Source organism: Eschrichtius robustus, chromosome 1 (assembly GCF_028021215.1).
Source record: "Eschrichtius robustus isolate mEscRob2 chromosome 1, mEscRob2.pri, whole genome shotgun sequence".
In the NCBI taxonomy this organism is placed as follows: domain Eukaryota; kingdom Metazoa; phylum Chordata; class Mammalia; order Artiodactyla; family Eschrichtiidae; genus Eschrichtius; species Eschrichtius robustus.
Genome location: NC_090824.1, coordinates 26,303,517 through 26,319,690, shown reverse-complemented (window position 1 = coordinate 26,319,690; position 16,174 = coordinate 26,303,517). Strand labels below are relative to the sequence as shown.

At 47.3% G+C, this 16,174-nt stretch overlaps 1 protein-coding gene across 1 annotated transcript in view; it reads left to right on the top strand.

Moving 5' to 3' along the window:
• Window positions 1–16,174, top strand: part of ESRRB (estrogen related receptor beta) — a 105,676-nt gene that overhangs the window by 76,712 nt on the left and 12,790 nt on the right. The window contains exons 4-5 of the mRNA XM_068560340.1: window positions 13,227–13,337; window positions 14,186–14,347. Of these exons, the coding sequence (XP_068416441.1) occupies window positions 13,227–13,337; window positions 14,186–14,347 (273 nt within the window). The remainder of the gene's footprint in view (window positions 1–13,226; window positions 13,338–14,185; window positions 14,348–16,174) is intronic.

Genomic DNA, 16,174 nt, shown 5'->3' with positions numbered 1-16,174 from the left:
GCTGTGGAACACAGGTGATGTCCAAGGGTCTGTCTTGCTTCAAGCAAATCCCGTGTATGAAAATCTGTATTTTCAGAGAAAAGAGTGATGATTCTCTTCATAAGAAACTGAACACAAAATCTGCTGTGGGCTAGGAGTCAGTGCCTGTGTCCCCTCCTGGCTCTTAGGTATCCTTGCTGTGTCTATTATTTCTCACTTACACGCCTGGGCCTCCATTTCTTCACCTGTGGAGCAGGGGTGTTGAAACCTGCTCTCTGTCACTAGGTCAAGGTGAGGACCAGATGGGACAACTCCTTGGTAAGATCTGCTGTGGGACGGCTTTAAAATGTCAGCTTCCTGGGCGTGTTAAAGTAGTATTGGATTCAAAGATACTCTCGTTTGCGCCCATTGTGTGAGGCGGGGCATACTAGTGTCCAGCTGCCTTGATTTTCCTCCTGGATTGGCTGGTGGGAGTCTTAGAGGTGGCATCGCCTTAGGCTGACCCCGTCTGGGGTCTAAAATGAGGATGAGAGGGTCCCTTGGGAGGACCATGGAGAAGCTCTCCCCCGATAGGTGAGGGTGTGGCCTGACGGCCTCTAAGCCAGGAGGACCTGGAAAACCATTTGCTGCATTTCACAGGGGGCACCCGTACATCTGGGAATTCTGCAAATCTTCCCGCACAGACTGTCCCTGCAAACTTCTCCTGCTCACCTCACTTTACCTCCCTCAGGCCACCAGCCTCCCGAGCCCGCTTCATTTCCTCCTCCCCTCAGCCCCTGGTCTGCCTTTCCCCAAGTGTTTTCTAAAAGATATTTGATTTCAGTGAAAGCTGGGCTGACATCCATGCAATACGCTCTCAATCTCTTTGTGCTTGTTGGGAAGGCGGAGGGCTCCTCCGGGGATGCTGGGTAATTGGGTTAGTGGCCAGCTCATGTCAGGAAATTAAAAGGAGGCCCTGATCAGGTGCCCGCTGCATGGGATTTAATGGCTTTGTATTTATAGAGTATCCCGCCTCTAGCCCATGCCAGAAATACCACTTTTCTGGCCCTGTGAATGAAGAAAGAGGATGAGAGATGACTTGCCTTTAAAAATTCTTTTTCTTTTCCAAAATACATTAGTGTTCTGAAACAAAACAACTCTTGAGCACTTCAAAGAATAGTTTTGAACTAGAGCCCAAGAACTCTGATGGCTATTTGTATCCCCCGAACCACTTTCCACCCTACACACACACATGCTCACGCACACACATCTGACGCCTCACAAGATCTTCCCGTGTGGCCTCACGCCTTCGGCCACTCAGGCACGATGACTTGATGACCTCTGGTTGGGGAAGTGTTAATTGAATGAAGTCACAGGAGATGGTCTTGTCTGTGCTGAGCCCTTATTACTGTTCATTCAGGGCTTCTGCCTCGTCAGACATTGGATAACAGGTTCCGTGGTCATACAGACACGGTAAAACCCCAGCGGCATCATTTATCCACTCCTTGGGTGATTTACTAACTTCTTTAAGCCTCCCTTTCCTCCTCTGTAAAATGGGAATGATAGTAGTTAGTTGCTGTTTCATCTTGCTCCCGATTCACCAGGGAAAGCCCCCTAGAGTTGTACCGCAGAGTAAAATGTTAGTCACTGATTTAAGATACTCTGCATCATGTTACATCACTGGTTTCTTCTGTGTTTCAGAAGGCAGTTTTGAATCTCCTGTAGCCTCTTTCCCTGCTCCTTGGCTGATGACCTTGCTTCATATTTGCTTGAGAAAATAGAAACAGTCAAGTGGGGAATTTCTAAACCTCCTGCTGTTGAATCCACAAACCTACCTACTTGTTTTTTGTCTTCACTCTTTTTTTTTTTTTTTACTTATTTATTTTTGGCTGCGTTGGGTCTTCGTTGCTGTGCGCAGGCTTTCTCTAGTTGCAACGAGTGAGGGCTACTCTTTGTTGTGGTGCGTGGGCTTCTCATTGCGCTGGCTTCTCTTTGTTGTGGAGCACGGGCTCTAGGGCATGCGGGCTTCAGTAGTTGTGGCACGCGGGCTCAGTAGTTGTGGTTCACAGGCTCTAGAACACAGGCTCAGTAGTTGTGGTGCACGGGTTTAGTTGCTCCGCGGCATGTGGGATCTTCCTGGCCCAGGGCTCGAACTCGTGTCCCCTGCATTGGTAGGCGGATTCTTAACTGCTGCACCACCAGGGAAGCCTTCTGTCTTCACTCTTGTTAGAGGTATTTCTGTTCCTATCAAAAGCCAGTCTCCCCATCTCTGCGCTGAATCGCATTCCTCTTTCTTTATTAGGGACTTCACTCCTATAGTATCATGTCTGCTTCCAACCCCATCAAACCCTTCCTCACTGCTGGATCATTTTCATCAGCACCCAAACAGAATTTAATTTTAAAAACCCACAAATGTATTTTGATCCAAGCTTTATCTCTGTTCAGCTGCTGCTACCTTACCCTGCTCCCTTTCTCAACAAAACTTTCCTGAAGGGTTGACAGCACTTACTATATATCTATCCACTTTAAAAATAAAAATGAAAACAAACAAAACACTTCCTTAAAAAGTAAGCATCGAGGGACTTCCCTGGTGGTTCAGTTGGTGGGACTTCGTGCTCCCAATGCGGGGGGCCCAGGTTCAATCCCTGGTCGGAGAACTAGATCCCACATGCGTGCCGCAACTAAGAGATCCTGCGTGCCACAACTAAGACCCAGCTCAGCCAAAATAAATAAATAAATAAAATATTTTTTAAAAAAAAAGTAAGCATCGAGTAGATCCAGAAAAATATTTATAGTATGTTATATTAGTTCAGGTAAGGCTAAACTTCTGTGCAAAGAGACTCCCTTCCTCCCTCAAAGCAAAAAACTCAAACTTAAGCAAGATGATTGATAGAACTTTAATTCTCTCTCATCTCTCGTATAACAGTCCAATAGGTCTAAGGTGATCCAGGACTGGTTGGTGGCTTTGCCATCCTTAGCAGGTGGTTTCCACTTGTGGACCCATCTCCCAGACAGCCAAAAGGAGGAAAAGCCTATATCCGATCCCTCGAAGGGCAGGACCCAGAGTGGTACAATTTCCTTCCATTCACAGCCCATTGGTGGAATCTAGTCACTCGGCCACACATCTTTGCAAGGATGTCTGGGAATTGTAGTCTTTAGCTGGGATGCCATGTGTCCAGCTAAAACTATGTTGGGATGGAAAAAGAATAACATATTTTAAAGGACAGGCATTGTCATTTGCCAAAAACAAATGTGAAGTAGGAAGAATATTGATACCTTCCACCCAGTCTAAGAAAAAGAAATTTTACCCTTACTTTTGAGATTCCCTCTGTGCCTGAGCCCACATTCATTACTTTCAGGGGCAACTATTATCCTGATTTCACATTATTTTCCCTTGCCTTTCTTTATGGTTTTATCATATATTTGTATCTCAAATCATATCATGTTTTCAGTTTTAAATGAAATTATTCTATACATATTCTTCTGCATCTTAATTATTTTAATCAGTATTTCTGAGATGAATGCTTCTTGTTGCATGGTGCTATAATTCATTTATTTTCATTTCTGTATTACAGGAGTCAGCTGGTTACATATTTTAGGCTTTGTGGGCCAAAAGGTCTCTATCTTAACTGTTTAAATCTGCTGTTGTAGTGTGAAAGTGGCCACAGACAGTATGTAAAGGAGTAAACAGAGTTGTATTCTGTGAGGTACTTGTCTGAGCCTTTTCCCAAATTTTCTACTTTATTTAGAAATCTTTATATATTTTGGTCATTTTTATGAGTCACTTTTTAAGTAGGTGGTGTTGTAAAAATCTCATTTGTAGCTTTCTTCTCTTTATGGCATCCTTTAATGAACAGAAGTTAGTAATTTTAATAAATTGAATGTATCAGTCTTTTCCTTTATGGTTTGCACTTCTGTGTCATTAAAATATATATATTTTATTTATTTATTTACTTACTTACTTACTTAACCTGCTACTGTAAAGATGCTTTCCTAATCTGCCTTACCCATGTTGGTCTTGGATCCTGCTGGACTTGACTTTTGAGTACAATGGGCTGGCTCCAGGATGGCAAATTGCTTTTAACTGGACTGTCAACTGTGGGGTGGGGAGCAGCTGCTTAGAATGCATGATTGAATGGCTTCTTAGGCAGTGCCTGGGATCAGTAGGCAAGAGTGCTGTGACTGATTAGCAATGTCTGCCACAGACTAGGAAATGGAGGGTGGTGGCACAGCTGACAGCTTTTTGCCATGACTGATCTAGTGCAACTGAGTTTAAGTGATTTGCCCAAGGCCATGCAGCTAGTAAATAACAGAGCTGGGTGGAATCTAGTCTCCTTGGTTATACAAGAATTCCTCCTAAGAAGCCCAATCCAACTCATTGAGTTGCCTTGGCCAGTAGCAAAGCCTATAGCCCTTCCTCAAAGTGGGAAAAAGAGGAAGGGAATGGAAAGGGAGGCTGAGCTGAAATAGTCTTTCCTGGTTAAGTGTTCAGTTTTAGAGACTTTTTGGCAGCTGGGAATGCAAGGATAGCACAGCCCTACTGAAATGTCCTTGGGGACACAGTGCCCTGGGTGAGAAGGATCCAGAGGAGAGAGCAGCAGGAGAGCAGACACTTCCTTAATAAGCAGAAGGCCAGGGCCTCATCACCCAGTACCATCTTACCCATCCTGGAGCAGCTGGCACAAGCCCTGGAATATTAGTTGGCATGTGTGTTTATCCACCCGCAAGGCTCTCTCGGCTTATAGTGAGTCAGGAGTGAGGCACTCTTCACCATTATGATATGGCACCAGGGTAAGAGGCAGCCCGAGATAGCTGTCCTGTCGGAGGCGGCAAGGTGAGCTCACCTGTCACGCAGGACGTCCTGCCAGACAGGTGGCTGAAGGGAGCTCAGATCGTGCGGGGGGTGTAGATGAGTGTTTAGGCAGGGCATTCTGCTGGGCTGGGGTGTCCATCAGTGTGTCCACGTGACCCACAGCCCCTGGGCCCTCAGGAGCCCAGAGTACTCCTATCACCTTTTGTGTGGTTTGTTCCTCTTTCTGGAGATGGGTCAGCTATAGTTTGGTAGAACTTATAGGTAGAGAGTCAACACCTAAGTCTCCTGGAAGGAACACTGGTTAGACAAAAGTACTGCATAAAATAGGTTTAGTGCATGCTCCCCAGACCTGGTAGGTAGTCAGAATCATTAGAGGAGCATTGCAAAATTATCCATTCCTGTACATCTCCCCTATTGACTTAGAACCTCGAAGTGGTTAAGTCCTTAAGGTCTGTGTAGTTCAAAGGCTTTCAGGGCATTCTGACAATCATACAGGGTAGGTGGTCTCAAGTTCAGGGCAAAGGAGATAGGACTTAGAGATAAAGGTTCAGATCCTCCCTCAGACCTTTCCTGGCTGTGTGACCCTGAGAAAGTCACCTGACCTTTCTGAGCCTCAGTTTTCACATGGGAATAATAATAATCATCATGTGTTCTCCCTCCCTCAATTTTGTTACACAGATCAAATGACATATGGAAATAGCTTTGTAAACTGTAAAGCATTGCACACATCCTTAATAAACCAAGGACATTAAATTGGGTGTGTGTGGGGGGGGGCAGGTTTCTAGGTAAGGGGAAGAGAAGAGTCTTGACCATGACAGCTTTGCAGTGTCAGGATAGCAGCTCTGCAGAGGAGGCAGGAGAAGGACACAGGCTCAGAACCTCTCCCTCTCTGCCTTGTCTGAGCCTTTCCTGTGGGAAGAGAAATGTGACGGGGCAGCGCCTGGGACAGGCTGGGGGCCAGGTGCAGGGCCATGCTTTTCTGAACTTTAACCGGTTATTTTTAGTGACTGGGATGAAAGAAAGAAACTTAAAACTGCCCCCCACTGCTGCCGCCCCTGCACACTCTGCTATTTTTACTTCTGAAAGGCTGGGATCTCGTCCAGCTTAGGGAGGGCGACCGAGGAGAAAGGGGGGGAGTGGGAGGGAAGCAGGAATTATTTTACTTCCATTAAGAAAAAAGTCAGAAGCCTGATCTTATCAAGTCAGCAAGTGGACATCTGATTCAGGACGCGGCAGCCGCAGGCCCTGGCTGCTCTGATGTGCCTGCAGTGTGGATAGGTCAGTAGATGGGGCAGGGGCTTGGGGGAGCCCCACTCCCCTCCCCTCAGGCAGTTTCTTCCCCAGAGCAGCCCAGCAGCTTCTTTGCTCTTTCCTGTGCCCTGAGCTGGGAAGTGGGATTGGACACTGCAGATACAGGGGCACCAGCTTAGTGATGAGATTGCTGGGGGTTGGGGACTATATGGCTGCAGCCGAGCATGTTCAAGAGAGTACCGGTGTTGGCGCTGTGTGCCCCTGGGCACAGTATTCAACCTCTCTGAACCTTTGTTTCTTGAGAGATTTGTTTAACGCATCTGACCTACGGTAGTTATAACTAAGGGGGTGTGTTTCTCTCTCTTCCCATGAAGAAAGCTAGCAGTTCAAGGCAGACACTACCACTTTCATAGGCAGATGAAAGGAAAGAGATTACTATTGAGGGCCTACTGTGTACTGAGCACATTACTATGTTTCATACATTTTATGTTACTTAATTCCACTAATCAGAGAAAAGTGAAGTATTTTAAAAAATCTTTTAATAGCTTTATTGAGATATAATTCACCCATTTAAACTGTACAATTCACTGGTTTTAGGTATATTACATTGTTTTTTTAATTGTGGCAAAACATATTCAACAAAATTTACCTTCTAGAAACCTTTTCTTTTTTTCCGGCCGAGCTGTGTGACAGTGGGATCCTAGTTCCCCAACCAGGGATTGAACCTGGGCCACGGCAGTGAAAGTGCTGAGTCCTAACCACTGGACTGCCAAGGAATTCCCTAAAAATCATTTTTAAGTATACATACAATTCAGTGGCATTAAGCACGTTCAGTGTTTTGCAACCATCACCACTACCTGTTTCCAACACTTCTTCATCATCCCAAATAGAAACTATACTATAACTCCCCTTTCTCCCCTACCCCCAGCCCCTGGGATCCTCCAATCTACTTTCTGTCTATTCGAGTTATTTCTTATAAATGAAATCCTACAACATCTCTCCTTTTGTGTCTGGCTTATTTCACTTAGCATAATGTTTTCAAGGTTCATCCATGCCATAGCATGTATCAGAACTTCATTCTTTTTTTCATGACTGAATAATATTCCATTGTACGTATAATTCCACATTGTGTGTCGATGGATACTTAGGTTGGGGAATTCCCTGGCGGTCCAGTGGTTAGGACTCGGCACTTTCACTGCCAGGGCCTGGGTTCGATCCCTGGTCGGGGAACTAAGATCCCACAAGCCACACAGCTCAGCCAAAAAAAACTTAAAATTAAAAAAAATTTTTTTAATTTAAAAAGGACCTTTGAAAAAAAAAGAAAGGATACTTGGGTTGCTTCTACCTTTTGGCTATTGTGAATAATACCGCCATGAACATTTGCAGATGAGTATCTGTTTGAGGTCCTGATTTCAATTCTTTTGAGTATAGACCTAGGAGTGGAATCGCTGGGTTACATTTCCACAAGTAGTTAAACAAATTTTTAATTAACCTTTTAAATTTTGATATAATTATAGATTCATATGCAGTTGTAAGAAATAATACAGAGAGATCTCATGTACCCTTCACCCAGTTACTCCCAATGGTAACATCTTGCTAAACTATAGTACAATATCACAGCCAGAATATTTGCTTTGATACAGTCAAGATACGGAACAGTTTCAAGGGTGAAGTATTGATATTTTTAATAATAATTATATTGGCTAACATTTATTGAGCACTCACTACGTATTCATGACACACTTACGAATACTTAAATTTTGGCCTGCACATGTTAAAAGACGAAACAGTGTTGAACTGTAGTTAAAGCAAAGGATAAGTATTTATTATAGTATTTGGGGCTCTGGTATACTTTACATGGGAATATTATTGATACTTTTTTAAATTCAGAAAGTATCAATAAGATGATATAATCTAATAATCCTGGACAGCAATTGTAAGTTAATTAGTATTTTAATATGCTCCCTGAGCCTACTTTTTTAGATATTTCACTAATATAAGAACACAAACAATAAGGCAACTCTTATTTCAGGTTCAAGTCCCCACCTTTATTTTTTTTCCATTTGCTGTTTGTAAGACTTAAGCATCCTAATTTAAAAAGTAATTGCCCATTTTATCAGCGAAAATTGCTTTCTGCTGCAAGTTACAGAGAACTCGACTGCTAGTGACTTAAGCATCGATAAATGAGATTGATTGCCCCACCTAAGAAGAAGACCAGAAATGGGCAATTGCACGTGCTTCTCAGCCACAGCATCAAGGGCTCAGGCTCTGCCTTTCTTCTCTGGTGTTCTTTGGTGTCCTCACATGGCTGCCTCATTGTTACAAGGTGGTTGCCACAGCTCTAGGCTTCATCTTCCAGGTCAGGGCAGAAGAAAGGCAAAAAGAGCTGCACCAACCATGTCTGTCTCTTTTGTCAGAAAAGCAAAACGATTCCCAGAAGCCCCCACCATGGACTTCAGCTTACATCCCATTGGCCAGAACCAGGTCATATGATCAGCCTTGGTTACCAGGGAAATTGGGAAAGTGGGGAACAGGAATGCTGGGACTGGCTAGGGCTCTCTATGAAGAAAGCCCCATGTGCCTATGAAGAAAATCCAGTCTCTGTTAACATGGAAGAGGGGGAATGGAATGAAATTGGGTAGGAAACTAATAATGTCTGCCAGATCCAACTGTTAGTATTTGGTGATCCACTTCTAAAGGATTCATGATACAACATCTTGCTGTATTACCTCTTGGGGAGGGGCTGCTTCTTTTTTTTTTTTTTTGATAAATTCATTTATTTTATTTATTTATTTTTGGCTGCTTAGGGTCTTTGTTGCTGCACACGGCTTTCTCTAGTTGTGACAAGCAGGGGCTACTCTTTGCTGCAGTGTGCGGGCTTTTCATTGCGGTGGCTTCTCTTGTTGTGGAGCACGGGCTCTAGACACACGGGCTTCAGTAGTTGTGGCACACAGGCTCAGTAGTTGTGGCTCGTGGGAGCTAGAGCAGAGGCTCAGTAGTTGTGGCGCACGGGTTTGGTTGTTCCGTGGCATGTGGGATCTTCCAGGACCAGGGCTCGAACCTGTGTCCCCTGCACTGGCAGGCGGATTCTTATCCACTGTGCCACCAGGGAAGTCCCCCAAAAAACACACATTGGCAGATAATAAGTATAAACATAGACCAATGTCTGTTTAGGCGGAGTGCAAAGGAATTCAGACCTCTGTCCACTATCTCTGCCCTTGAGGGGCTGACCTTTCTCGCATCAAGTCGCATCAGTACAGACAAATATGTGGAAGGCAAGGAGGAGGCTGGCCTAAAACACTGTACAAATGTAGAACATAAAGGGTACTTGAGCATAGAAGGTGGATGTTCAAGTCCATAAAGGGTTGTCTTATGGAAGGGAGGTGGTCTTGTTGGATGGGATGCAGGGTAAGGAGTGATCTGGAGAAAGAATTTAGCTCAATACAAGGAGAAAGTTTCATGAGGAATAGGCTGCCTTGAGAGAGTGAATTTCTGGAGGCTGGAGAGACAAATGGAAGCTGGGGCAAGGATCAGACCCTGATATTCTTTCGTTTCTTAACTCTGAAGAGCTTCATTTTAACTGGGCATGTCATTTTACTCAGACACTTGAGTACTGACCGCAGGCTGTGTGCTGAGCTTGGGCTGCAACGATAAATGGAAGTCCTGTCCAGGAGTTGCCCACCGTCCACCAGGGAGATGGGCACATAGTGTATGACGGTGAAGAGTTGTTTTGACCACAGTTGCTGTATAGAGAAAGAACAAAGGGAGCCCAAGAATGGCGTGGCCAGCTCTGCCAGGGGAGTCTGGAAAGGTTTCCCGGTAGAGATAATAGTTGAACTGGGCCTTCAAGGGTACCTTTGATGGTATGGGTAGGTCACTTAGATGGGGGCCCATCTGCCCAACCCCAGCCTGGGTCTATGCCCCAGGACCCCTCTACCCTAAATGGTCTTTCATAAACCCTGACTGTGGGGCAGTGTAGGGGGGAAGGGAGAACTCAGAAAATGGGGCAGACCTGGGCCCTAGACCAGCTTGGCTAAGGCCATGCAACTCATAAGGGACCTTGATCACTGGACCCCGTGGGCTTGAGTGACTTGGGTTTGTGCTCAGAGTAGGACTTGGGAAGCAGACAGGAAGCAAGGAGAACAAACACACCTCATACCAGGCATCAATTTGTGCATAATCAAACACAACAGGCTTCTTTTTTTTTTTTAAACAGAATAACCTGTTAATGGATACACTTATTGATTGGAGCTATTGACCATTTTGCTATAAAGATCTGGTGGAGAAAATTTAGAGAGTTTATACCTGCTGTGCCCTGGGAAGACATACCCTGGAATGGCAAAGAGCTTGGATATTGGCTCATTTATTGGGCAAATTGCTAAATCTCTGTGAGCCTCATTTTTTCTTGTTTATAAAATGGGGATAATAGCACCTGCTTTATATGCTGTGGTTTAAATAGGGCAACGCATACAGAAAGTCCTCCATAAGTTAGGCTGTTGTCATTATCACTATCAATGTGACTTACCGGAGGGTTGTACGCAGCACAGGGGAAGAGCAATAATAATAATGATGACAGTGATGGTCAGAGTAATAGCTCACATTTTCTAAGCACCCACGTGGCACATTGGGTGCCACACAGTCCTTGGAGTAGGATGGTGAGCAGCCTCTGGCTGTAAGGGGCACCTAGTCGTTAGGGGAAGCCCAGTGTGTTATTGGAGCCCAGGAAGAAGCACCCAGCCTGGGTGGAGGCATATCCATTCCAGTATGTGTCAAGACTTTCTTGAACACCCATGGAGAGCCACGCCCTGTATCAGGACAGAGAGTATTCCACAGGGAGGCCGCGACAGAGGTGGCATCTGCCCATCTTCTCGCCTTGCTGAGGGATGGGCGCCTCTTTTCACTTTTGTGGAGCAGTTCACTCTCCTGCTGACATCTGTCTGGGATCAGGCAGCCTGGGTGGGAGGGGGAAGCTCATGAGACTGGCATCTAGCAGACAAAGTCAGTGAAGTGGGGAAGGGGCTTATCTTGGACTCCAAGTCAGACCCTGGCACATAGTAGGTGCTCAGGAAACTGGGGTCCTCACGGTCCTTTATGCCTGACGCTTGGCATTTTCACCTTGGTCTTGCCAGCTTTCCAGGGGGAGAAGCTTGGTGGAGGGTTTGACTTGCCTCGGGTGTAGTAGGCAGGGCTGAGCTGCTTTGTGGCTGTGTCACAGGATGGGGTCAAGAAAACTCTTCCAAACAGGGAACTTCTCCCCAAAAACCTTTTCCCCAAAGAGAGGAACTGTCCTCCTTCCTGCCCTTATGTGCCTGCTCCTTCTACCCTCACAGAAGGGGCCGGGAGGGGTGAGCCAGAGTCCCATCAGCACGTGGGTTTGGTCTTGTGCTGGATGGGATTCGGCTGCCCCTTCAAGGTCCGAGGTACTGATGGAAGTGGATTATACAGCCGCATCCGCTAGGAAGCTGTGGTCATTATTGACTTTCTTCCTGAGAACGCCTCCAAAATAAACTGCCTACATTCATGTCCTTATCTCAGTGTCTTGTCCCAGAGAACCCACTATAGAGGTGGTCAGTTGCAACCCATTCTGACCCTTGAAGCAGAAGGGGAGTTCATCGCAAGCCCGTCAGGAGGCTCAAGGACCACACTTAGCCAGACAAGGACCAAGGGAAGCCCCGGAGAGCCCAGGCACGGGAGATGCAGTAATCAGGAGAGTCTGGCCCAGGGCTGCCCACACCCCTGCGGCTGAGAGCACTACTGCTACCCTCCCCAGTGAGATGACTCACAACAGGGGAATTGCCTTGAAATAGGAAGTAGGGGTGGGATGCTGGGTAGACCCTTTCCTGGGGAAAAAAGTTCACTACAGCCATGTTCAGCATCAAATACAAAAGTGCCAGGCTGTGGGGTAAAAAGGACACTGCTGATGAAATGCCGAGCATTGACTGGCCCCCAAAAGACAGTCCCCTCAGGCAGCCTGGCTGGGTGTGCTTACAGCATCCTCCCGGCCCTCCGAGCACCCCCGTGGGCTAGGAAGATGGAAGAAGGTAGGACCGGCAGGAGGAAGTGCCGGGGAAAGACAGGGCCCCGAAGATCACCGGACTGGGGCTCTGTGCCCATGATGCTGTTGACCTTTGGGGAAAGGAGGAGGAGTTGAAGCCACCGAGCTTGCTCCCTCTGGGTACTCTGGCTCTGTCTCTGACTTCTTATGTGTTTTAGTCAAGGTCCATTTCATGGTAAGGAAAGGAGAGCCGCTCTGCTTTCTGTGTTAGTTCTCACTTGGAGCTCAGTCGATGGGTCCCATCCATCTTTTCATGTCAGGTCACATAGGTTGGTGGCCACACACAGGCTTGTGTGCCCTTGGGTGAGGAGCCCCCTGGAGGTCCTGTCCGCCCTGCCTGCTGGTGGGGTTGTCAAGTGGTACCAGCTCTGTCCAGACAGCAGGAGCTGTGGGTGGACAGGACTCTTGAAGGTGGTGTGGACCCAGTGACAATAAGGGGTCTGTCTCCCTAGGGTAGGGCCTCACTCCTGGAAATGGATGTCAGTGTGGAATGGCCACAGCTGCTTTTGTACCTGCTGTTGAGAGCCTTCCGGGCGCTGGTGTTCCTGGTGTGGCCAGGACAGCCAGCTTCCTCATCCCGTGGGGCGTTTGTATAGACAGACAGAACTGAATCCTGGAATCTCTGAGGGAGGGATCCAGAAATTGACATTTGTAACGAGTGCCCATCTAGATGCTTCTTATGTGAGAAGTTTGCAGATCTTTGTTATAGCTCTTTGGAGGGGCCGCCCATGGCAGGGATTCCTTTCCTCTCTTGGTAAGCTAACTCAGTCCAGCCTGGATTCACAGCAGATCTAAAACGACGTGTCTTCTTTCCCCAGCCGTTGGAGGAGCGTGTTTGTTGTGCTTTGTCTTTTGGAGACAGAAAGACTCAAGAGCTGAAGGTTGCTTGGGATGGATTTCAGGAGGATGTTGACTCCAGAGAGGCAGGGCCAGGCCTAGGGCAACCGGGATGGGCCATTACTGTGAAGACAATTATCTTAGGATTGTCCAACCACCTGGCCTGAGGCTGGCCACGTGGCAGCTGTAAAAAAAGCCATCGATCGGGGCGTAGCCCTGAAGATTTAGCCATTGCTGAAATTCCAAAGTCAGCGCTAACACCCCTGGTAATGTTGAACAACTCTGAGACCTTCTCCCTTTCCTCCCCAAAAGGTGTGCGCCTTGACCGAGTGCGTGGAGGCCGCCAGAAATACAAGCGACGGCTGGACTCAGAGAGCAGCCCGTACCTGAGCTTACAGATTTCTCCTCCTGCTAAAAAGCCATGTGAGTGCAAGGCAGTCCCTGCCCCTCTTGCCAGCATCTGTTCCTGGAACATCTGGCGTCCCTTTGGGGAAATGCCATCTTCACACTGCTGGGTTATGGGGCACTGAGGGTCACGGGGAGGGGCATCAGTGTCTGGTATAGGTATCGGGTACTTCAGGCTTCATTCAGAAGACCTTTCCTATGGCATTCACAGAATGTAGCTCCAAATGCAGCATGATCCTAAGAAGGCATGGGCCCAGCATCCAGAACATGTCCCCTCACCTCCCACTCAAATCACGTTCCTCTCAAGAGAATTCACCAGGCAACTTCCCTTGTTGGGATATTTCCCAAGAGCCCAAATCATCATTGCCAGCAACTCTGTGGAGTCAGAAAGGGAGGGGGGTGGTAGGGAAGGGATGGACTGGGAGTTTGGAGTTAGCAGATGCAAACAAACTATTACATATAGAATGGATGGACAACAAGGTCCTACTGTAGAGCACAGGGAACTATAGTCAATGTTCTGGGATAAACCATAATGGAAAAGAATATAAAAAAGAATGTATATATGTATAACTGAGTCACTTTGCTGTATAGCAGAAATTAACACATCGTAAATCAACTATCATCAATAAAATAGAAGGAAAGAAAGAAAGAGAGAGAGAGAAAGAGAGCGAGAAAGAGAAAGAAAGAGGGAGGGAGGAAAGGAAGGAAGGGAGGGAGGGAGGGAGGAATGGAGGAGGGTTTTTAGCCATGCTTGAGCTTCCTGGGGCTCCTCGGAACCCGACTTTTCTTCCTGAGCCATCTCAGGTTCCACCTTGGCCCCTTTCCTCTTTTCCCAGGCATTTACATTCTCCCTTTTGTTGTTGCAGTGACTAAAATCGTCTCCTACCTGCTGGTGGCTGAGCCGGACAAACTCTACGCCATGCCACCCCCTGGCATGCCAGAGGGTGACATCAAGGCTCTGACCACTCTCTGTGATCTGGCAGACAGGGAGCTCGTGGTCATTATTGGCTGGGCCAAGCACATCCCAGGTGAGTCCCATAGGACTGGGGGAGGGTGTAGTCAGAGACTCACAGCCGCACTCCCCGTGGCTCTGGTTCTTATGCATGGGAGCCCATGACCCAGGAGCCCTGTGGAATCTTGGCAAGACTACTTTTCTCTGGCCTCCTTTCTCTGTTTGTGGGATTGGAGGTGAGCAGTTGTTTGGAAGGTCCAGTGTTGTTCCTGAACTGCTGGGGGCTCTTCAGAACGGATTATGCAGGGGTATGATTGCTTCTACAATAGGTAATAATCAGAGCAAGTTCTTTGAATCCTTAAAGGCCAAACAAAGAACAGGGTTTTATCCTAAATCTTATTGGAAATATACTGGAAAACAACACAGAAGAGGGATTGACTCTCTTGTTTCCTATTAGAGGCAGGTGAAGTGGAATGGTTAAGAACATGCGCTTTGGAATCAGATTGGGATTCAGGTTCTGGGTCTGCAACTTGCTAGCTGTGTAACCCAAGGCAGGTCGCCGGACCTCTCTGCAAACAGGAAATACCAGCAGTACCTCCTTCATGGGCTTTGACGTGGGGATGAAATGCGAGCGTGTGTATGATGCTTTGGCACATCCTGACATCAGCTGCGTGCTCGCTCTTGCCATTTGCCTGATCTTAAGGGAGGCCTGTCTCTTAGTTTGGATTCTATGACTTTAAGATCATTTCTGGCATGAAAAGTACATGTTACGAACGTGTTTTGGGTGGTCCGGACTTCTCTTCATTGCATGTGGCCCCAAACCCCTCTTTCAGTCTTTTTCATTCTGGATAAAGGGAGGGAGCTGATTTTTAATTTGTTTTTGTAGACTCCGATACCCACATATTCTGCATTACACCCTTCTTGGGGAGCTTTCTAAAGTCTGTGCAGTTTATTCCTTTGCAGTTGTAACAGCTTGGCTCACAGTGTCGGGGAGACATCCTGTTCTTCTCTGGCAGTGACCTACCATGGACTCAGATTCTTCCTAGCTTTGTAATGTGGGACAGTTTATCTTCCTGTCTGTAGATCCTTTCTGTGTTTGCCACCGGCTCCGAAAGAGAATACAGCATGCATGGTTATGTAGCAAAGGTGTCCGAAACTTTAGATGCCAAGGCCTACAAGTTGATTGGGGCAAGTCAGAAAGTCCTTATATAAGATGTTATGGGCACAGCTTACAGGAAGGAGCCTTCCTGCGGACAACGGCTCAGAGGGGGTGCTGGTGTCACTTAGCTGGCAGGAAGCCTAGAATTCCTTCCACAGGGACTCCCTGACTCACGGGTGGGCTCCCTGGGGATCTGGGCTGGAGCGCCCTTACTAAGGAGCTCAGCCTCTTGGGATTACACACTCAGTAGTTTTTGAATCTGCCCTGCGCTGATTCAGCACCAATGTGGGGTCAGGCCACTGCTTAAGACACCTCAGCCTGGATTGCTCCACTAACCCAGGGCCAAGTTAGGCACAGCTCCCCCTGCACACACCCCCTTCCCATCATACACTCCTCTTCCAGGCTGAGCAGGTACTGCATCCCAGCCACGGCTCAGGAGTGGCTCCTGGCGGGCCCATGGGTCACTGCCTGCTTCTTCTACCACCTCGTACCCCCAGGGGGTAGAGTAGAACCAGGAGGCAGTGCCTCCCTTGCACCCATTTTCCTTCTTACCTCCCAGCTCCACCTCCCGTCTGTGCCCAACCAAGAGGGCAGTGGGCAGAGCAGAATGGTTGCCGAGGGCACAGACTTTGGATTCAGGCAGACCTGGCCTCTCATCCCAGCTCTGTCCTTACTGGCTCTGTGCGAGATGCTTCGTTTTTCTGTGCGTCAGGGTCCCCACCTGTGAGTAGTAGAGCCTCCCTC